Raw genomic sequence first — 22,474 nt, 5'->3', positions numbered from 1 at the left:
ATAGCAGAAACAATATCAAATAACATTCTGGAGCTTTTTGACATCATAAGTGGCTACAGAGTCAACTTTTGCGTCATTGGCAATGTACCAAAATGTTCATCAGGAAAATGAAAAAGAAAAAAGAATGCCATTTGTCTCTCCCTTTCCTCCTGGGAATATTGCTCATCTCTTCTTCTGTCTAGCTGCCCAGCAAATTGCTCATTTCCTCTAAATGGACATGGATTCTATGTTAGGTAGAATATTTGAAGAAAAATTAAAAAAAAAATAAAATCAAGTGTGTCTTGATCTAATTCCTCTTGATGGAGCTAGTCTGCAGCAGTTGTTAGGAATTACAGGAAAAGAACCCTTATTTTCTCTGCTCAAGTATGTAGCTGCAATTCTCCAGCAAGCTACTATTAATTTTCCTTGCTATCTTTATTTACAGCTGGCTGTATCACTCACGACTTAATTGTGGAGATCCTCAGGTGCACAAATCAATACCCAGCCCGGGAGGAATGCCTTCTGAGTGTTTGTGGGGCTGATGAATTCTTACAAAAGTAAGTACCTCATTAAGCCACCAGCCATGTCAACAGAGCCACGGGGAGAGCTGGGGTGTCAGGTTCCAAACATTCCACGTGTGTAACAAACAGAAAAACAGAAACTTCCATAGACACTCAAAGATTTGATCTGCAGCCCTAGAAGAAGCTTGGATTGATGTAAAAATACAAAATGCAGATTGTATCTATAAAAATACAATATACAGATATTAAGCAGAAAAATCATAAACTTATATTTCTATAGTTGTCAGAATATACCTTAAGTAAGTGAGAAATTGCATTGATAAGATGGTGAAGGGTTTATAATGTAGGGATGTGATTATATAGAGTAGCTAAGAATTTAGAAGTTGTAACAGAAGCATCTGTGTGCATGTGAGACAGAAGCCGTTGGACAAAAGTATCCACAGTGCAGCAGAAGTAAAGGTGATAGGTTAGAAAAGCAAAATAAATTCTGTCAACTGTCTATTGCTTTAGAAATTTCTATATTAACTTATAATGAAGAAACTTGTGACTACTTTAAGCTATTGCTGACTGCTTGCTCCTCTAAAATCTCTCAGCCTCTGAGAGTGATGTTTATCTGAGCAATGAATCGTTCTTGGCCTGAAAATAGTCCCACCCCTTCATTTCTAGTGATGACCATGATACACGTGTAGTTTCTGAAACTCCTGAAACACATGCTGCTTGTGTTCAGCAGAGAGGATGGTGTGCTGCAGTGCATGGGTTCAAATCCTCTTTTATGGAAGCTTTGTGCAGCTTTTGTTTGTTTGACTCTGTTGTCCTTCTGGTGATTCTCATCTGTGATACAAGGATGCTGCTACCTCCACTAACTCATAGGGGTGTTAGAAGCAAGTCCTCAAAGGGGGAAATCACCCAAGAGTGATATTATGAATTATTTATTTATGCAGTATTAAGCAGCTGCAGAGGAGGTGATTTTTCTTCATATCCAGTTGCAGTAGTAACAAAACAAATGAAGTCAGCACTGTGGTGCTGAATGCAAGATAAAAACGCATTAAATATACAAGCAGGTCTTTCTGAATGCAAATAGTTTACAAGTGGGGAAATAAATGCTCTGATTCAGGTAAGCTCTTGTGGTGGTTGGATTCAGCTAGTTGTTTTTTGCCCTGTGGCAGCCTAAATTCAGGTGTCAGCCAAAGTGAGCAGGTTCTGTGTTGAAGCAGCTGAAGTGGAGGCACTTGTCAGCAGGGCTCTGTGGACACTGGCTCTCAGCAGAAGGGCTGGCAGAGTTCTGTGGTACTGGCACTGCAGGAATCACAGCTCCTCTGTTAGAGGTGTAAAGAGTGTTAGACAAAATAGTATACGGCTGTAATTGAAAGGGAAGATTCTAGAAGCAGTCACATTTACAGCAGAGTGTAAAAATTACCTGAAGTAGCCTAGAGCAAGTCAGTTTGATTAATGAAAGCAATGCAGTTGTGAGAGCAAGTGTCACTCTGTGTGAGTTAGCTTTGCTCTGTATCCATCTGGAGTACTTCTACCCTTACACAGGCCAAATCTTCATATGTTCGTAGTGAATTACATCTGGCAGCTAAAGATGCCAAGATTGCCTCTTCAACATTTCTGAGCCCACTCTTCCCTCATTCCAACCTTGGTAAAGCAGGAGCTGGAAGAGCAAAGTGTAAATCATTACAGCACCAGAAGCACCAAGCAGAGAGCCAGGTCATACACAGATCTGTTAGTTACAGAAGACGACCAGGGATTTTTTTTTTTTTTTCCCAAGATGCTCTTCTGATTTCAAAGAAATTGCTAAAAAATGGAAATAGTGTGCCATTGTGTTGAGGGTGAGCTCTGTGCAGTATGTGCCGAAGAGTTTTATTTTCATTGTTGGGGAGAATACATCAATAGCAGACTTTAAATTCCTGCACTTTTAGAATCTCTGCACGTCTCATTAGCAGTGAAACAATGTCAGTAATGTTCTCAGCTTTCTTACTTTGCTCCTCCACTGTCATTCACCAAGCTCTGAGCTGCACTAAAACTTCAGCAGCTTGTAATTCTAGATTGTGCTGTTAAATTCAGCTCCCTTTCTTGTGCCTCTTCAAGGGAGCCCTGGATCTGAAATGTGAAACCCCAGACCCTAAGGATCCCTAGGGTAGTTTAACAGGGCCTGAGGAGTTGCCTCAGGGTGAAATTTTTCCTGTGTGTGGGCTATCTTCAAGTGCAAATCAGTTTCCTCCCAATGTTACTAACAGAGTGATTTGATGCCCTTGTGCACAGTTCTTCCCCAGAAAAGTATTTGGAGTCAATTCACTGATGAATTCCAGTAGAAGTTCCCAAAGTTCTAACACAGCAAAGGGAATAAATATTCTGCTATTCTGCTGCTCCTGCTGTACTGTAATCCAGAAAAAAACACCTAAAGTGAATCCAAAAAAGTGATTTGATGAATTGCTCTCAGAGCAGAGTGCTTTAGTGAAGCAGACGGCTTTGTCAAGGTTTGTCAAAAGCTTTCCTTTCCTGTTATATTGGATTGTATTAATGAGCACTTCACCCCACCTCCTGCAGAAGCACCTGAAAGACTTGATGATTTTTAGAATCCATTTAGCTTTGAATGAGAAGGGGAAGGAAAACCACCTCTGTGCTAATGACCATTGCACCCAGCAGCAGCAGATTTCACCCTCCATCACTCCCTTCCTACACAGAGACCCTTGGGCTCACATCCTGCCTGACTCATGAGTAGAGCATCAGATTTAAATACCCAAATTTTAAAGATATCAGAAGATAGCATATAGATTGCAGGCCAGTCTGTAATTAATACAGCCATCTGTGGAATTCTGATTTGGAAATTCTTTTGTTTTCTGGTATTTTTACTGTAGAAAACCTGGCTTTGCTGAAACCTTCTGGTTTTCTTTTTCATCCCATCAAACAAACCTAGATCCACATTTAAATCTTGCTCTCACACTTCCCTATCTCTCCTTAGATTTAAAATGGATACCCCTAAATATGATTTTATGATGCCTTTCATGAAAAATATTATATAAAAGTAAATTTAATTGGGCTTAAGCACTTTGTGTCTACTCTTGGCTATTAAAGCCATCAGCTAGCCAAAACCAACCCTTCTCATCTGTCAGCAATTAATCAATCCTCTGTTTTTAGAAAAACAGGCCATAATCTCAGGTCATCCTGAAATACCTAATAAAAAAAAAACATATGAAAGAATGTGGATGTTTAAAAAAAAAAGTCTTTATTATTTTATTGATATGTGTACTAGCAATAGCTTGCAGTAATGTAGATCATCACCAAAGGAATGTAGTACAAAATACTGATAAGCTTTATTGCTAAACATCCTTTTATTCTAAGGTGTCAGAGTATTTAAAGTTCCATCCACACCCTCACATGGTATAATTTGCACACTACCTTATTGCTTTGCAGTTCAGCCACCACAGTGAGCAGGGGAATGGAATTGAAAAATCTGAATGCTTATCTTTTCTTCTAACATGCTTGCCTGTGACCTTATTGATAACATTTTTTTTTGTCTTACTAATTCTGTTCTCTGGGAATTGAAACCTAAATAAAAATTGGTTTTCACTCAAAGTGAAGTTTAAGTATTAATTATAGACTGACATAGACATAATCATACAGATTGAAATCATAAGAAGCAAGCACCTTTGGATTAATCTGTTCTTTGTGAAAAGTAAACTTAATTTTCTCTTGTCATTGCAGATTAAGTTTCTCGTTCAGAGATGCTACTAGCTGAGTTACTTTAAAAAAATAGTCTGATTGAACTGTATTAAGATTTGGAGCTTATAGCACATCAGTGGACCTTGCTGTGGGGAAGCAAGCAGTGATGGAGTCTCAAATGATGGGGATTTTCCCTTTCTTATATTCAGATATTTTGTGAGATCACAGGCAAATCACTTGGAGCAGTCATTACTACGTCTCCTAAAGACAAAGTCTGCATTTCTCTTCATGGCATTCTCATCAGAGCTGTGTTCTCCATGTAATTTCAGAAAAAAAAATAAGGGGAGAAATGTTAACAAGGTTGTAGCACTTCCATTTTTGTTTCCTTTACAGAGCTCAGAGTGCTGTAAACCAGTTACTAATAATCATGTTATCCTCCAAAGAGGATCTATCATTTTTATCTCAGTAGTACTGGTATGGTAGCAAATCTGCCTGGGGTACAGCTAAAAGCTACTTTGTCAATCTGTGGCAAAGCTACACTTCTATTTCTTGTAGCACACTTTTCATCAATACCAGGTTTCAACATTATTTTGTTGAGGCATTAATCCATTTTGTCTAGTCCCTTGTGTAACAATAGCTGTCAAAACTTTTGTCTTTGTATTTGTGCAAATTAAATCCATTCATTAAGTCAACTTCATGGCCACTTCTGCTTGCAGTGTTTCGGGCAGCCTTGCTGTGTCAATAAAGACTTGGCTGATGGATAGTATCTGCTTCACACAGCAGAAGCTAGCACAAACCACTAATGTAAAAGCAGTTATAACAACAAAATTAAGTTTCTTTTGCTGTAGCTTGTTTTGCCTGGAAGCATGGTGGCATGGAAAAATTATACTTGGAAAAGACAGCTTTTATATATCTGTGGTTCAAGATTGTTACTTCATAGGAGGGTACAGCTCCTCTGTATTTGTCTAGCTGTACCAGTTCCTGTCACTGGCATTGCAACAGGAATCTGTATCCTGGAGGAATCAGGAAAAGGTGACTCAAGGCTCATGGATGTCTCTGTAATATTCTTGTTACTATCCCTGTCCACAGGCTGGAGGTGAAGCAGAATGAAAAGAGCAGGAATAATTGTGAGGCATTAAGTAAAGAACATCTGTTGGGGCAGTTCTAAAATGTAAAGGAAGGTTCCCAGTCTGACCAATTAAGGGCTCTCTGGCCTTTTTGTGAAAAGAGTCTGTGCCTGTTTATGGTCTGCTGCCCTTTCCCACCACCCAGAGCACCATCTGTAGCTTGCACTGCACTGAATGTGTTCCTCAACCAGAGGGGATAAAGATAAAAAGTTAATAATTTCAGTGATGAGGCAAACACGATTGGGTGAAATGAAGAGAGGAAAAATATTCAGGAAAGCTGTGGGTAGGAAGAACACAGAGATGAGATGAGAAGGAGCAGAAGGGAGCACATCCATTGGTACAGTCCCAGGAAGTGGGAATTGGCCACTTGAGCTTTGAAAAGGGACTTGAGAAGGATTTAGCTGTAACAGGGATATTTCACTGTGTATGGGTATTTCACTGTGTTGGTGTTCGCTCCTCCCACTCTTACATTTGTACTTTCTGCTCTTGAAATCCAGAAATTTTGCAGCTGCATGGAGGTGCTATCAAAGGTGATCCTTGCTTCAGGTATTTTTGTCAGATGGAAATGAGTTTGTCCCTTGTGATGTTTAATATGTTTGTTTAAAAGAAGAATCCTGTATATATACACATTTACAGCTCTTGTAGCCTCAGTAGTGAGTCTGTATGTTACTTGCAGTGTAGTGTGAGAGCAGAACATTTACAAGATGTGTAAATTCCCTGTAAATGTGCAGAATGGCATTTAAGTTTATCCATTCCTTTTTGCTGAAGACTTCTGCTGCCATGTGAGAGAGGAGTCTCATCTAAGTCACATTTTCCTTGATTTATTCATAGGGATAAGCATTTTGGTTTTGTTTATTTTTATAACTAAATCCAGCCTTTTATTCAGACATTCTATCAAAAGCCCTTTTAGGTAGAAATACAGTTTACATTTAAACAGAGTTTTTCAAGCCAAAAAAAAAAAAAATCATCTTCCCTTCATGGCCCAGGGAGTTCTGAAACAACTTACCATGCTGTAAAACAGTATAAATATGGAATATCCTTTTTTGTCCTTCTGTGGCTCAATAAAGCCTCCTGAATCTAATTGGACACACATCAAAGTTGTAACTGATGATGCATACTAACTTGTTTTGGTCATGAATTTACCTTTGTAAAAATCATTGTTGTTTTTTTTCATTAATCCCAAAGGACTTTTTCAAATGCAAAAAGATGTTTGCCTCAACCCTGAAATATTTCTTGAATTATTTCACCTCTTTAAAACAAGATGTGAAGGGAAAAAATGAAATTATTTTTGTTCCAAGTGATTTTAAGATTGACAAACCAAGGCTATGTTCTAATTTACAAGAGGTTGCCAAGAGCAGTAAATGGAAAGAGGCAAAAAAGATTAAGGCATTCCCTTGTCATGGGCTGCTGCATCATCTTTGACCAGCAGCTTAGTTTATAAGATCCATGCCAGCTGAGTGAGTCTGATCTTAGCTGGCACATGATTTGAGAAGTGAAAACACAAACTCTGCTTTCGCCACCTCTGTGTGAGCTGCACAGGGTGAAAACTTAGACTTCTTTGAGAACCAAGGGTCACCTGCCTTGATGGATGTGATTTCCACACCTACAGCTAATATTTGATTTTTGAGTTGAGTGTCAGACACTACAAGTCATTCTGCAGAGATGTATTCATAACCAGGACACGGCACTGTTTGGCTTTGAAGAATATGCATAAATATCAAGGTTTGGGAGCATATGCAGCTTGTCAAGGATATTTTCTGTGTCCTTGTTGTTCTCTTTTAAAATTTAATGGTCAGTGATAGAACTAAGCAATTATTATTTGTTTTCCTAGAAAACATGCCAGAACCATCAGTTTTCACAGAAGCAGGTGCCAAGAACTGGGTTTGTATTATTCAGTCTTGTTTTCACTTAGAATTTAAACTACTAGAGCTTTTAGGAGAGGTAGCAAGGATAAAAGCAGGAAGTGGCAAGCAGAGATAACCATTTATTTGTTGTTGTTTCCCCAAACTGCAGCAACTGTACTTTGGGAAGACACGAAAGTCTCCGCAAGGCAAGCACCTGCATTCAGCTCCGCCTGCACCACGCTGCTCATCTGGAGCACAGCTTGGCTAGAACAGTAAGTAACTTTCTTTTCTCCCACTTTCCTTCAGTATCCTTGTGTCACATTCATATTTGCTGCTTTCTTTCCTTTTATGGGGAGCTGTCACTCTACTATGAAGTACTCAGAGCGGGAAATTTCCTTCAGCTGAGCAGTTACAAGCAAGAAATTTGGCCAGGGGCTTTACACAAAATTTGGTCTTTCAGTTAGTTGGTGACCTTTAATTAGATTTTGGTTTTTTTAGGCCATGAGATTTATCAGCTTTAGCAATCTCTGAAATTCTAGGGAGTGGTCTGCCTATCCTATTTTTTTCAGAGTTTCAGATATCCCCACATTCTGATCATCTCAGGAAAGCATTAATCTTCATAGTGAACAGGCAGCAAAGAATACTTACAACTTTCTAACAAGAAGCTCACTTGCTTTCAGAAAAGGATTTTTGAACTAAAGCAGACAGGAAATTATATTTTCTGTGAGTTCAAAGCCTTTTTTTTTTCATATATATCAGTGTTAATATTTTGCCAAACATAATCATGGAAGAGTTAACCTTGTGAGCATAATCACAGATGAGAGAAGTCAGAGGCCTGTCGTGATGAGAAGGTGGAGACTTTTCAATTATTTAAATATTTGTGACTTTCTAGATAGATTGTGAAGTTCAGGCTGATAGAAAACATTCAGCATCTCAATTTGTGGACCCTCCAGTTAGGGTTTAAGTGGGAAGGGTGACATTTTAAGATCTCAAAGTGAATTATTGATCAGCCCTTTACAGGGACAGGCGCAGCTCTGAAAACTTCGGGCCATGAAGTTATTTCATGTTACTAATAATAGCAAAGAGCAGGAGCAGCATTTGAGGTGGAATCAGTCACAGACAGAGTTTTCCCCCAGCTCCAGGGCATGCTTGTGACAGGGCACTGGTACAGAAAGGAGAGGTTCTGCTCACAGCCAGCAAGTCCATCAGGACCAGGAAAAAACCTAACAGAGAAGGCTTATAGAGTGCCTTGTGAGCTGCAGTGTTTCTTTCACTCTGGACCTACTTCTATACATTTCTTTACGTGCAAAGAAACCTGAAACCTGTTCGAGCCACACTGAATTCAAGGATCTGATGTACACTGACCTCTTATTTAGTGTTGTTGTTGCTGTTAGGTAAAGCACATGGCTGTAAAATGCATTGAAAAGTCACAGAATGAGAATCAGGTTATGGGGAAAAAATCCTTCCCTCAGAATTCATATAGAAATATGCAAAAATTAATGCTTTTAAAAATAAAAGTAGGCAGAAACTTTGGGATTTTTAAGATACTTCAGCTGTCTCAGACACTTATGCACATACCCAGATACTGTTTATTCCTGTGGAATAATGTGCTCTTGAGGAGAACTTCATCTCTGCTCTCAATGATCCTTCTAAATTTTGAAATATGGAATATGTTTCATTATAGAAGTCTCCACTAAGTTTGTAGTTTAACTGGTGTTACAGAAGCAAGATAATCACCCACATGTAATCAGATAGTAAATAATTTACATAAACTCACCTGTTGCTGTAGTCCATCAAATCCTCTTTGGATCCTATTAATCACACACATGTGATGCTTTACAGGCTGGGTGGTCAAACATAAGAAATTGGTTCCCGGAAAGGTGGCTGGTGCCTTGTGTCTATCAGTCCCTTAGGGAGAGGCATTCAGACAATGTCCTCTGTAATGAGCTTTTCATTCATGGGCAGCCCTGAAGAGATGAGGTAGTTGGACTACATGAGAATTGTAGGTCCCCACCAGCTAAACTATGTCCTCTCTCCCTTCCATTGCCGTCCCCTTCCATTTCCTTGTGCCCTTCCTGTAAATCCAAATTACATTGACTAACTTCCAGTCAGCTGGGATGTTCTTAGATTGTCAAGACCTTTGCAAGAGGACTGAGAGGATCCAGCCATGAGATCAGCTAGGTTCTTTAGTGGTCTGCAATTAATCCCACCAAGGCCTTGTGGCCCCAGAAACATTTTTTGGTCATGAAACGCACGCTCTGGGAAGGACCGTGTGGTTTATTGGCTGAAGTACCAGAGGGGATCCTGAGAAGCCGAAGTCATTCGGTGCCGTTTTGTGGTTCCAGAGGAGCAGCACCAGGGCCAGCCGGGCGCTCACGTTCTCTCAGTGGCGTCACCTCACGTGAGGCTGCGGGAAGGGGCGTTGGATGGCCCTGGAGCTGCTTCCTGCCTTTGGGCACTCTCAGCATCCGCGGGCCTGCTTCTGGCAGCCCAGCGTTGCTGCTGCTCCTGCACCGCCTGCATTGCCCACAGCATGACGGCCATGATGGGCTGCACGCCCCTCTCGGTGTCCCTGCTCCGGTGCGGGCGGCCGGCCAGGCCCACGGCGCACTCACTGTAGTCGTCGTCCCCTCGCACAGAGTGCAGAAGCTGCTCCATGGGCTGCCGGCACACGGGGCAGTTGTCCTTGGCCCTGGCCCACTGCTGGATGCAGCTGAGGCAGAACTTGTGCATGCAGAAGGTGACGTAGGCCGGCCTCCTCATGGGGCCCAGGCAGATGGGGCACTGCGCGTCCTCTGCCGCCTCCATCGCTGCTGCCTGCGGCGGCTGGCTCCGGCTGCCAGAGCTGCTCTGCTTCGTGTCTTCTTTGGCAGTGGATGCCATGTCCTGCCAGGGGAGATGGGCACAGTGCTGGATGGAGCACAGCTGGCAGGAGGGGCTTGCTCAGGGTCTTAAGCTGCTCCCTCTCACCAGTGCTGCAGCACCAGGTGTCACACAAGCAAAGGGACGGGGCCTATCCTGGGGGTGAATGGTGGAAATGCCCAGGTCTTTCAAGCGGGAAAGCTTCCCAGCTCCAGGTGTCACATGTGCAAAGGGATGGGGGCTGCCCAGGGCGTGAATGATGGAAATGTCCAAGTCCTTTAAGAGGGAAAGCCTCCCAACACTAGGTGTCACACAAGAACAGGGACAGGGCCTACCCTGGGGGTGAATGGTGGAAATGTCCAAGTCCTTCACGAGGGAAAGCTTCCCAGCTCCAGGTGTCACACAAGGACAGAGACAGGGCCTGCCCTGGGAGTAAATGGTGGAAATGCCCAGGTTCTTCAAGAGGGAAAGCCTCCCAGCTGCCCAGGGGGAAATCTCCCCTCCCAGTCCCCCTCTGCTGCTGAGAGTGCACCTCCTGGGTGTTTACACTGCCTGGGTGTGCTAGGCCTGGGAAAAACCTGGGCTGACCCAGGTGGCACATTATGCTGGGTCATCTGTGACATGATAACCTGCTGCTAGGTGAATCCATAGTCAGATTGGATCCATAATTGGTGATGTCATAATCCAGCTGTTGCACTAGCTGATTGCTCTAGATCCCTGGCAAACGAGTTGTCTTCCTTTCTCTTCTCTTCTTCCCTTCTTTCCTTTCCTTTAGTACTCTGGGATGAATCCTACCAAGGCTCTGTGGACTTGAGAACATTCAATTGCTGCAGCTGACCCCTTACAATTCCAGTGTCCCCAAAGAGAAGGTCACTGTTGCTGCAGCTGTGCTCCTCCAGCTGAGAGGACCGGGAAGCCCCAGGTTTATCAGTAGTCTTAAAGAATGAGGCAAAACAAGCCCCAAAGCCCTCTGCTTTTTCTGCACACCCATTTGCCAGTGGGACCATCTTTGTCAATGAAGATGTTTTCTTTGGACACCCACTTGCTACTGACGTACTTAATAAACCTCCTTGTTTTCTGGCACAATAAAAGCTGGTGGTAGAATTACCCAGGTCCTTCAAGTGGCAAAGCCTCTCAGCTGCCCAGGGTGATGCTTCCCCTCACAGCTCACCTCTAACTCTTCATCATCTCTCCCTCTGGACCACCTCAGTATGAAACCAAAGGAGAATTGATGCAGGCCCTAGGCCATGTTGTCTGCCTTCTTCATGTCTCCCATGTAGGCATGGCACTGGAATATCCCACTGTCTCCACTCTCCCTGCCTGGATTCAAACACATCCTGTTGCCCCACTGAATCTAATTTAAAGCTCTGTTTCTAAATATAGCTACCTTGTTTTCCTGAGCACTCTTGGCCCCACTGGTGCCTGCATAGTGCCACCCAGTGTAACATAAAATAGTCAACAAATAAAATTTCAGATCAAAACATCCTGAACACGGTTGAGAACATTCTGACTTTGGAAAATACCATGTTAACATCTCCAATATATATTCTTTTTTATCAGAATAATATATGTCACCATACTCCTCTCTTTCACAGTGTGGGGATGACCAAAGAAGGTTCAGTGTGAATGAGCTGTTAGAAGACACTTGTGCCTGGAGACTGATCTGGTAAGCTGCTATTCAGCAATATTTATGTTTCTAATTGTTTATATTTGTGGGAAGCCTCCTTGCACCAAAGGACAATTCTGGGAACTACTGGGGACAGGAATGATACCAATGAGGAAGACAATTGGTTCAATATTTCAGACTTTTTCTTTTAGGACCTTAGTTGTTGCTTAGCAAAAATCAGTGTTTTTTGGATCCATGTAATATCTCCCAATTGTCTTCTTTTCATATTACTGAAGTCTTCATTGAAGGTTTCATTTTTCCCAAAGATTCCCGTGATTGAAGGTGTCAAAAATTTTACATGTGTGTTGCTGTTAGAGAATTTTTTGGCCTTAAATATTGTAAAACTAGTAGGTTTACTCTTTATTAGGACTATATTTTCCCAGTTCAGTTATCTTTAAACCTCTTTTTTTTTCTTCTTCTTTTTTAATGGAGATTAACTATGATGGGCCTTTAACTTGGCAGTCAAAATAAAGCTGATGGTAAAGCCAGTCTGTGATGGACAAACACTAAATGTGATAGATTCCTCATTCATCTTTAATTGTATTCTATTTAGATAAATTCTAATTTTAGGTAAAGAAGCTGTTGACACTTTTTGCAATGTTTTCCATCACTGTGTTATAAAGTAATTTGCCATAAAAAGTAAACTTAAATGACACACCTGTCATTTAGCAGATGGAGGGAAACAGAGGAGTACTGACTCGCTTAAGGGGGGTACCTGGTGCTTACTGGGGACCCATCTGGCTTCCTAGGAGCATGGCCCAAATTTCCGTTCTGGTCCTTGCTCTAAAGAACTCAGTAGAAGACATAAATTTTACAGATGGCAAGTGTATGAAATTTGGTAGCACAGAGGATGTCTGCAGGACAGGATCATTTGCTGTGGGTCCCTTTTCTCCAGGCTAAGCAATCCCATCTCCCTCTTCCTGTTAGAAATGTGCTCCAGACCCATCCTCAGCTCTGCTCCCTTCTCTGGACACACTCCAGCAGCTCAATGTCCTTCTTGTGGTGAGGGGCCCAACTCTGAGGACAATCACATGGGACCAGCTCCCAACAATTCCCTTCACCACAACTCTCTGGGCCCAGGCCTGCATTTGGGCACTGCTTAGTGAGGCAGAATGGTGATGAACAGCATTTTAGAAGGGGAACCTATCATTTCTCCACAGTAGGTGCTGCTGCCAGGAGACTGAAAAATAAAAGTGGCAAGTCCATGCTATGTACTTGTCATCCTCCTCCCATATAGACCAGCTGGGAGCTAGGATTGACTCTCCTGTTTGTGCTTTTCTTATTTCCTGAAAAGGAAACTCTTGCACCATATTGACTTGCTAAAATCTAAAAAAAAAATGTCCTTAACATCAAAGTACTAAATGTTCACGGGTTGGTTAGGCTTGCCTTATTTATACACAGCTATAATGATGCACAAGTATGTCTGTGTGATAAGATATGGGTATTATTAGTCACCTGGCAGACAAGGACTCAGTATGGCATTAGTAGGGGTATTTCAATCATCATTACAACTTGCTGGGTTTGTTTCCTATTAATGATGCAAAATTATGGCTGCTTTATGCCAAAAATTCTCCAGGGGAAAATAAACTGATGGAAAATATGCTAATTTTTTGAACTAGCATTGTAATTTGGGAAATTATTCTGCATTTTAACCTGCATTTTGACCAACCATGCTAATAAACACGCTCACCTCCATGGAAAAAGACAACAAGGCAAGCTCGTATGTTCAGATATATTTTTGAGCTGGGCAAGGCTGGGAAAAAGATGTTATGCCTGAAGACTTGGTCAAGGCAGAGTGACAACTTGTATTAGCTATGATTTAACAGGATTACAGGAGCAATTTCCAGGCAGCTGCTCCACATACAAACTGCCTGGCTAGATAAAGCCAGTGCAGATTGGAAATAAAAAGCTGTAAAGGCAAAATTACCTGTAGGAGGAAGTGAATATTTGGCATCTCCAGGGAAATGCACTGTGGTATCACCACAGGGAAGGCCACCTAACTATTCTTTATTCTGTGTTTTATTTCAGTGCAATGAGTCTCCTTTTCCTGTCATGCAATATAGATAATGAAAATCTGATCATGTACCATGAAACCTGTACTTTGGGCTGCAGTTGCAATTCTAAATTCTGATTGCCAAGTTGGCCCAACTAAAATACATGAGGACACACTTGCTCTATAAATAGTTTATTTGCTTTGAAGGTCTGAAAAAATATCAAAATATTTTTGGGACTTTCAGCTACCAGACTGCAATAGAGATGGAGGAGTAGGGGGAAATTTCTTCTAAGCCTTCTGAAGATGAAGAACCTTAATAAAAGATTGGTGAGGGATATAAGAGTAGAATTTAAAAGGCAAGAAAAAGATGATAGAGCATAACAAACAACAAAGAAGAATTTAAATTGTAATTTCCACATTTTCATATAAGCATGTGCAAACCCCAACTACCTCTGATGGCCATCAAGGTAATGATGTGTCCCTTTTACTTATCAGTGGGCTAGGCAAGGTATAAAACTGGGAATTACAGTTTCCTTATCCTTTCCTGATGATTTGACCCTACGGAGGAGGCTTGCCAGGACGATTCCTTAGCAATGGTCTCACAGGCACCTGTTTTTGGTTTGTTCAGCTGACAAACGAACGAGAATTTCACAGTGCTTGAAACAAAGAAATTACAGAAATGCTTCTTAGAAGCAAAAATCTGAATCTTGTTGTCTGTTGGGGATAGCACTTGGAGCCTGTGGTAGTAAAAGTGTGAGATTTACAGCTGAAGCATCACTTGAGGAGTTTAGAGAGGTGTATGCTTCTCTTCATAATCCTAATTAATTTAGTGAAGCTTTGCTAAGACTCAGCAATCTGCCTGTACAAATTGGCAGCTTCTGTAGCATGGCAGAGGCATGGAACTACAGAGTGGTGAGTGGCTCTCTACAGAAGTAAAGCAAATTTTACTGCCTAGGAAATGCTATGGAAAGGCAGGTGCTGAAACAGTTTGAGCATGCAAACTTGAGAACTGTATGCAAATTAACTTTCATGGGTTATGTAGCAATGCTGCCCTGTTTTATAACATACTTTTGTACTTGGGACTTAGCCTGTGCTTTGCAAGTGTTGAGATTTTCCAGATCTTGGGCAGATGTTTTATCTGATTCCATGCAGCTTAAGTCTGTGAAGTGATTGAGACAGAAGGCATTGGATCATAAAATCATCTCAGTTGGAAAAGAGCCTTAGGATCGTCAAGTCTAGCTGTAAGAATGTAGCATGTACTTGAGTCCATCCTTCTTTAGGTAATATTTAAGCACTTGCTTAACCATAAAGAGTAAAATAATTGGGAAGTGAATTTCAATAAACATTGAAACAGTAAATCACTTACTGGAATTCTTTAACTTGGGAAGCTTGTATCTTCTATAAATAGACTTTTTTCATCTATGCTATGTGGCAAAAGTCTACCAAAAACCCAGGGAAGTCCAGACTTAATTGCATGATGTCTGCTTACACACTTGGCTTTATTTTATACTGATATAAAATCAGTCTCAAATTATTTCAAATATCTAGAATGTGAAAAAAAAAAAACCAACAAAAAACAAACCTGTTCTCTTTATCTAATTCTTATTAACTTGATATTGTTTCCTTTTTTCTTGATTCCTAGGCAGAACCTTGTCTCTGTTATTATCAACTACAGAGGTCAAGTGGAATATCTGCTGCAAAATGAGGTATTTGTTCTCAGTTTGTTACACCAGAAAAGCATTAACTTGTACATGAAAGGTATCTAATTATTAATCTGTCTTAGATGCAATTAAGGAAGTCTTTTAATTAAGACTGCTTAATCGGACTTAGAAAGGATACAAATTCTCTTAATAAAACTTGGTCTGAGGTTAGGAAGAAAGTGCTACAAATTTAAAATATCAAAGGTGATTCTTTCTACGTGTCAAGGAACTTGTAAATAAAACCAGAGTTGTTTGCGTTGGCAATAGAATACTTGGGACGAGTAGAGGTATAATGCATTATATGGATCTACAAAATTTGTACCTCATTTTGCAAACCCCCATGACTAATGTTTACACATTTAGTATATACATACAAGCATGTGGTAGTTTGAAGGATTAAGTTTAGCCAGCAAAATTCCCAAGAGCTTTATTTTAAAGCATTGGGGTCTGCCAATTGAATGCTACATGCTTGAAGGAAAACTCCTTTAGGAAATCTTCTCTGCTGTCCAATGTTTTAAGGACAAATGTCTAAAGGACAAATTGAGTCATACCTTGGAAGAAACCCCATGTTTATTTGATCTGACTTCCAAGCTGGCGTGATAACTAATTTGATCTGACTTTCAAGTTGGCATGATAACTGATTTTCTAGGGTTTGAAACTGGAAAGAACAAAAGACTTATAAAAATCAAAGAATACTGATGTAGCATGAAGATATTCTAGTGTATCCCTTCCAGAGTTATAGCTCATTATGCTAAGTTATGCATTTCTTTGAAATATATGTTACAACATAAAATGAATATTTTTCTTCAGAACTCTGTCACCTACATTGAAGTTCTGAATTTAATCTCTCTGGATATTCTTGATCTATTATTATTTCTATTTTGAATAGCCAGAAAGCATACATTTGCATACAAATTATAGATATACATACAGGTGGATTTCTACACATATAGAAATCCACCTAAACATTCAGAGACATACATGAATACATATATATCAATAATATATAATATTTATAAATACATAATATAGATATATACAAACATTTTACATTTTGTGTAAATCTTGGATGCTTTTTCAAAATGCAAAACACAAATTTAGAGGCTGTTGAACCATGCCTGACTACAAAGTAAAGCTCTGGGTCTGATGCTGTGCAGGTATTTGCTGAATTTTCCTTTGTAAGCATCATCTCAAAGGGAAGTGTTTAGTGTATAAAATGTGATGCAGTCATAACCATTTGGAAAAGTTAGGTCCCCAAGCTCAAATGCACATGTATATGTCTTCACTGAAGTAGACCCACCAGGGTAGTTATTTACATTCACTTGAAATTTTAGGGCCTAAAGCAAGAGGATTCTAAATTCAAAAAAAGCCATAACCTCAACATTAATGACATTTTGCAATCCACCCTCTGCAACTGACACCGAGCATATTTTCTTCAGAAAATGCTTCATTCTATAATGAAGCATTCCTAAATTTGTTTTTGCTAAACATTTTTACATTGAATAAGCAATTTCTTGAAACCATTAACTTTTTATAAAGGGAAGGAAGTACATTTTTCAAATATTCATACCATCCAGCAAATATGCATGTGTCTAGAGCTAAATTTCTCTGTAGATTTTTTTTTTTTTTAGGTCATATCATGGATATTTTCATGAGGCTTAGTGTATGGAGCTTTTTCAAACCTAGAATCATGAAGTCTGATTTGCTTTAATTAGTGGCTCAAAAAATGATGAAGCTCTAATGTAATGAGTAATATGTAGCAAACAAAACAAAAAATGAGACTCCTTTATTTGGGCTTTGAATCCTTGTTTACTTATTTTCTCTAACTTTTAATTAGATTGCTTAAAGAAGGTTAAATTTGAGGTCATTGTAGCTCCCCTTTATCCCAAGTCTTCACAGGAGTAATTCTGTCACTTTTCCAGGGTATTCCCACTTTTCCAAGCTATTCCCATTCCCTGCTGGCATTGTTGCTACTCCTCTTTGGTTCACCATGATCCACCTTCAGCACACTCTGGAATTTAAGACACTGGGAGCTGCTCACGGATTGTAAATTAAGTGCACACGTAACTGCTGAAGTTCTGTACTCAGCTGGAAGTTCTTGAAGCATTCAGTTTTAATCAGACTCACCTTGAGATTCTCAGTTGAAAAAAATTATTAATATTTTACACATTTTTCTACTTATTTGCAAATTTATTCTTATAGATACCAGTACGTTTGACTTATGGCACAAGCCCACTATCATTATTAATCTAATAAGTAATAATGGTAAATAAATGGAAAATTAATTTAGAGACGGATAATGACTTTATAAAACAAAAATTTTAAAAAGATAATGAAGATATCTGGCACAAAGATGGAATTGGTGCTGTTAGGGTTGAAATGTAAGTTTTGAAATGTATTTTTCAGACAATATGTGCTGTAAAATAAGCAGCCAATTTTGATTGCCCTGACAACCACTTTTTATGCACTTCATTTTGAAATCCATTCAAAATGTGCTGTTACTGTAGAGAGGACTTTGTAAATTTTTTACACAGAGTGTAGAAGTTCTATAATGAAATAACTTTTTTTAAACATATAAATTATTGAAACACCAAAATATTCTTCTAAGATTCTGCTCTATTTAAATATGTAGAAGGGAGAAAAAATTACAAGTTGTTGACTAGAGTTCCTTTGGAATTTCAGAAGATGTAAAATTTTTGTAAGAAATGAAGCTCCATCTTCCCTTCTTTGAGATAAAAATCCATGTCATATATCTACACATGAAAAAAGAGAACTCTTTCTGTGAAAAAATGAGAAATTTTTACATGATAATATCCCAGCAGAGAAATAGTGTGGAAGCAGTCATCATGTGTAGTATTCAGGATCACATAATTTTATGTGCTTACTCTTCTTCATCTGCAATATGCTCCTTAGAACTAGCTACCATAAAAATAAAGTGTATGGTAAAGTAGCTTCTATAAATATTAATACTTTGATGGTTTCTCTCTAAACAGAATAGCATATTAAATATTCCTCAGGACACCAATTCTCTTTATGGAATAGCATTTATATGTATGTACACAAATACATAAACTGTGGGTGGGTTTGAGTTTTAGGTTTTGTTTTTATTTTTCTCCATCCGGAGAGCTTTTTCTCTATTTAAGGGTTACTTTTGTGTATGTCTATTGCTTGTTACTGCTCAGAAATTACCCTGCAGAGCTGTATTTATAGGCACAAAATTCCTTCCAATAATACATCTCTACTTGTGAAGAAGTAAAAAGTTAAATTAAAACTTATTTAAATCAAATGCAAAAATGGAATTATATTTTATATTAATTAAAAACTCTATATAGAAATTTATATATATGTATATATACACATATACTCACTTATTTCTTCAAGAAATCAGAGTAAACCAGCTTTTATAACGTTCTGGAGTTGTCAGGGTTACATATAGCAAAGCCATACCACTGAGCCCCAATCAACTTCAGCCCTAAGGAGGATCTAAAATTCTCAAGAGGTCACAGTCAGCCCTTTCCTCTCTAGAACCTGTAGTATGAAAAGGTGTTTGTGTCCTTAATTACTAAAAGAAAAACCCAAAAGCTTATGTCTAAAAGAATCTGACCACCAGATATTTCATGTAACTCATTCCTGCTTTAATTCTTCTTGAAGCAGGTAATGTGCAATTAGTAAGCTCAATATATTTTTATGTTTATTTCTAATAATGACAGGTGTTAACCTTCTCAGTACAGTCTGTGCATAGACCTTAAGCCTGAAAACAGAAAGTTCATCTTGGTACGATTTTTATTTTTCAGGCACAAGATGCATGAGTGAGAGAAATGGTTTCATGGGTACATCCACATGCTATAGTGCACTAAAAGGAACATTTATCACTACAGAAACATGGAGAATATTTATAGGAGAGCTTCTGCTTATTCAGAGAATGTATTTTAAGCTTTAATGAAGTGATATAACCATGCAGAAAGCCCATGAATTTTTATTTATTTTCCTGAACATAGAGTACTTCATATTGTGTTTTCCTTCCTTTGGGGATCCATTTTTTTTTTTTTTTAGTTCCTCAAAGTATTTCATCTCAAAACTTTTTTTTCCATGTGGCAATATTAATATATCTAAATTTGGCAATATTAAAATATCTAAATTTACAATCAATAAGATTCCATAGTTTTAACTAAATATATAATTTTGCAGAAAGCTGGTTGCAAAAGTACTCAGTCCACAGGTGTCAGATTATGCAGCCTCCCACACAGTACCTATTTTTAGGAGGAATGTGGCTGTTTTCCAACTCTGGCAGAAATGGGTAGGAGACAATAGTGAGGATAAATTCACAGAATTACAGAATGCTCATGAATCACTTGGCTTCAGGTCTCCTATGAAGTTTCTTTACAGTGTTTCCACACTGCTGGAGTTCATCCAAACCAAAGTTTTCCCTTAAAATCAGTCCTTGATACCAAATTTGTTGTGGTTTTGACCAGCATACATTTTGTGGGAGATAATTGAACTTCAACAGAAATGTCACCATCCTTAGGAAAATATTGGCCTGTGGTGATTTCAGTGTAGCCAGACTAAACCATGGTGTTCGAATTCTGCTTGAGAAAGAAGGGGTTTCTACCCCTCACTGCCATGAAGGTTATGGTCAGGTATTTCTGGGAAATGCTGTTTGCAAAGTTTCCTTTTCTCCCCCCTATTTCTCTCCTGTCAACAGAATAATATTGATAATGTGATTGAGGCAGCTAAAGCCATCTGCAGTGTCCTGTGTTCTGTGGAAACCAGGGACATCACTGATGCAGTCTGGAAACTCCATGCTTTGGGGAGAGCACAGGTAAAAGATGCATGTTCATGTCCTATATTTGTCTTTAAAACTGGAATTTGAATGGGTATCATTCCTCTTTTTGACTGATCAAGAATGTTGACCATGTGTGATGTGATAGAGGACCAACAGAAGATTGCCATGTGTTTAACTTGAACTGATGTTCTTCTCCAGCTCTTTCTTGTTCCTACTCAATGTAGAAAACTCTTTGCCACATCACCTATTTACCATTTATCATGTGATTTCAGAGTATTAGATTTGCAGATATTTAGTACAGGTTGTCAGGAATTTTAAAAAAAATTTCCAAAAATGTCATTTAAATAGTAATTTTTTTTTTCCACATTGAAATGTCCCTGCTATTTATATAGAAATAAATAGAGTACCAGCATCATACAGTCTTGATTTTAGCTGAAATACTCTTAAAACACTGAGTTGGGTTTTCCAGGGGTTTCTGAATAATTGTGAACTGGGACTTTGGAGGCCAGTATCCCTTCTCAGTTTGGTCATCAGCTGCTTTGGTGTGACCCTAGATAAGTCACTATGACCTGATTTATAGAAGTTCTGAGCACCCAAAAGCTCTTTTGAAGTCAGCATCTTGGAGATACAGGTGCTCAGCAAATCTGAAATCTAGCCATTAATCACTTGGATTTGATCTGGTGTAACTGTGAGTAGTGATAATTTTTTCACACCCTAAGGAAATTCCCTCTTCACACTTAAAAAAAAAAAGTCACTGAGCAATTCTCTTCTGTCTTTGCATGGTCTCTTGTGATTCTTTCTCACAGCAAATACTCTTCAGAAAAACATGCCAGCCTCTATGTGTGATGCTTGCATTCAGACCATTACCTGACTCCTGCAGGACTTTTATCCTTTCTCTTTCTCTTTGATTTTGTTTATTCCCATAGCTTGTGCTATGTGTAAGAACACCTAAGTCTAGAAGAACCAAGGCAGCTCTAGGGTTTTTGGTTTGTTGCTCAGACCTGACCAGCTGTTTCCCTGAAGTGGCTTTTCTTTCTTCCCTTCTAGTTCATGCTTCACTGCAAATCTTGCTTCTATATGATCCTCAATCTTTTAATTTCTGCTTTGGCATCAATTATTAGAAATTGCTACTGGGGGTAAATTCTTGCATAAATGAGTCTGTGTTGGCACACATTTTATCTGGCATGATGCGCAATCAAATGGAAATAAGAATATCCATTTAAGAAAAGCTATTCTTGGATATTAGAGGGTAAATTCTCTGTAGAGAAAGAGATAAAGGGAGTAACAAGGGATTCATATGATTTGCTTTTCAGTTAAACTCCCGATTCTCTTAAGAGGTGTCAGGATGATCAGTGTTTTTGTCCTTGAGACAAGAATTTTCTCAATCCAGAATCTTTCTCAAGAGATAGATAAAGAGCTTGGTCCAGATAAAAAATAGGAAAGCAATAGAACTTTGTTTTAGAAAGGAATTAGAGCAGAAGAAATATATCATGACTAATTTGATAAAAACATTTATTTTGAGGTAAGAAAAATTTAGTGTATTTTATCTTTTAGTGCTCAGGTCAGCCCTGTGAACCTAATGTGTAAACCACCTCTTCTAAGTGCCTTATATATATCCCTTGGTCCATTTGCAGCCCCATCCTCTCTGAATTTGAGCGGAGAAATTGCTGCAGTGGTCAAAGAGACAAAACAGTTCCTATTAGTGGGGCTCACCCTAAGTCAGAAAACCCCACATGCCATGCAGAATTACATAATGGGATAAAACCCATTACATGCCATCCTTTTCAAGCCTTAGTTTTTTTGTGGATGTTCACATTTTCTTCTGCTTGTCTTCAGAGTTGTTGTCATGCAAATATTGCTTTTATTTTTGAGATGAATTAGCTATTTATAGGCAAATAATTAAATTATCACCTGATCTACTTGTTGTAGAAAGAAACAAACAAAAAAACCTCTGCTCCAAATGTTCCATGTTTGCTATTGCTCATTCCCCAGCATGTCAGTGTCCAACTCCACCATATAGACTATCTCCAATATTTACAGCTTCCCCTGAAGCAATTTCCATGTTCTTCCTCACATGGAGGGAGTAATACACTTCCCTTTTCCTGTTTTACCTGTTCAGATTATGCTTTCAGAGCAAGGCACACCTCTCCTTATCTCTGTGCAGTCTCCAGCACAGCAGAGTGCTGGTCCTGGCTGGGATCTGCAGAAGCTCCAGCTGATAAGGAATGATGGTAATGACACTGTGTGTTCATCTGTAATGAGCAAAATGATACTGTTCTGAATAGCCTCTTCTGAATGTTGAAAAGATTGTCCTGATTGAGCAGTCTTAAATA

General features: G+C 39.2%; 1 protein-coding gene across 1 annotated transcript in view; it reads left to right on the top strand.

Annotated features, from left to right (window-relative positions):
- The window catches only part of PIK3C2G (phosphatidylinositol-4-phosphate 3-kinase catalytic subunit type 2 gamma), a 242,221-nt gene that overhangs the window by 67,851 nt on the left and 151,896 nt on the right, over positions 1–22,474 (top strand). Inside the window, exons 6-10 of the mRNA XM_058805171.1 lie at positions 425–536; positions 7,307–7,409; positions 11,595–11,665; positions 15,301–15,364; positions 20,061–20,177. Of these exons, the coding sequence (XP_058661154.1) occupies positions 425–536; positions 7,307–7,409; positions 11,595–11,665; positions 15,301–15,364; positions 20,061–20,177 (467 nt within the window). The remainder of the gene's footprint in view (positions 1–424; positions 537–7,306; positions 7,410–11,594; positions 11,666–15,300; positions 15,365–20,060; positions 20,178–22,474) is intronic.

The sequence above is a fragment of the Ammospiza caudacuta genome, chromosome 5, assembly GCF_027887145.1.
Source record: "Ammospiza caudacuta isolate bAmmCau1 chromosome 5, bAmmCau1.pri, whole genome shotgun sequence".
In the NCBI taxonomy this organism is placed as follows: Eukaryota; Metazoa; Chordata; class Aves; order Passeriformes; family Passerellidae; genus Ammospiza; species Ammospiza caudacuta.
The sequence above is the reverse complement of the archived record's forward strand: the minus strand, read 5'-3'. Positions and strand labels throughout refer to the sequence as shown.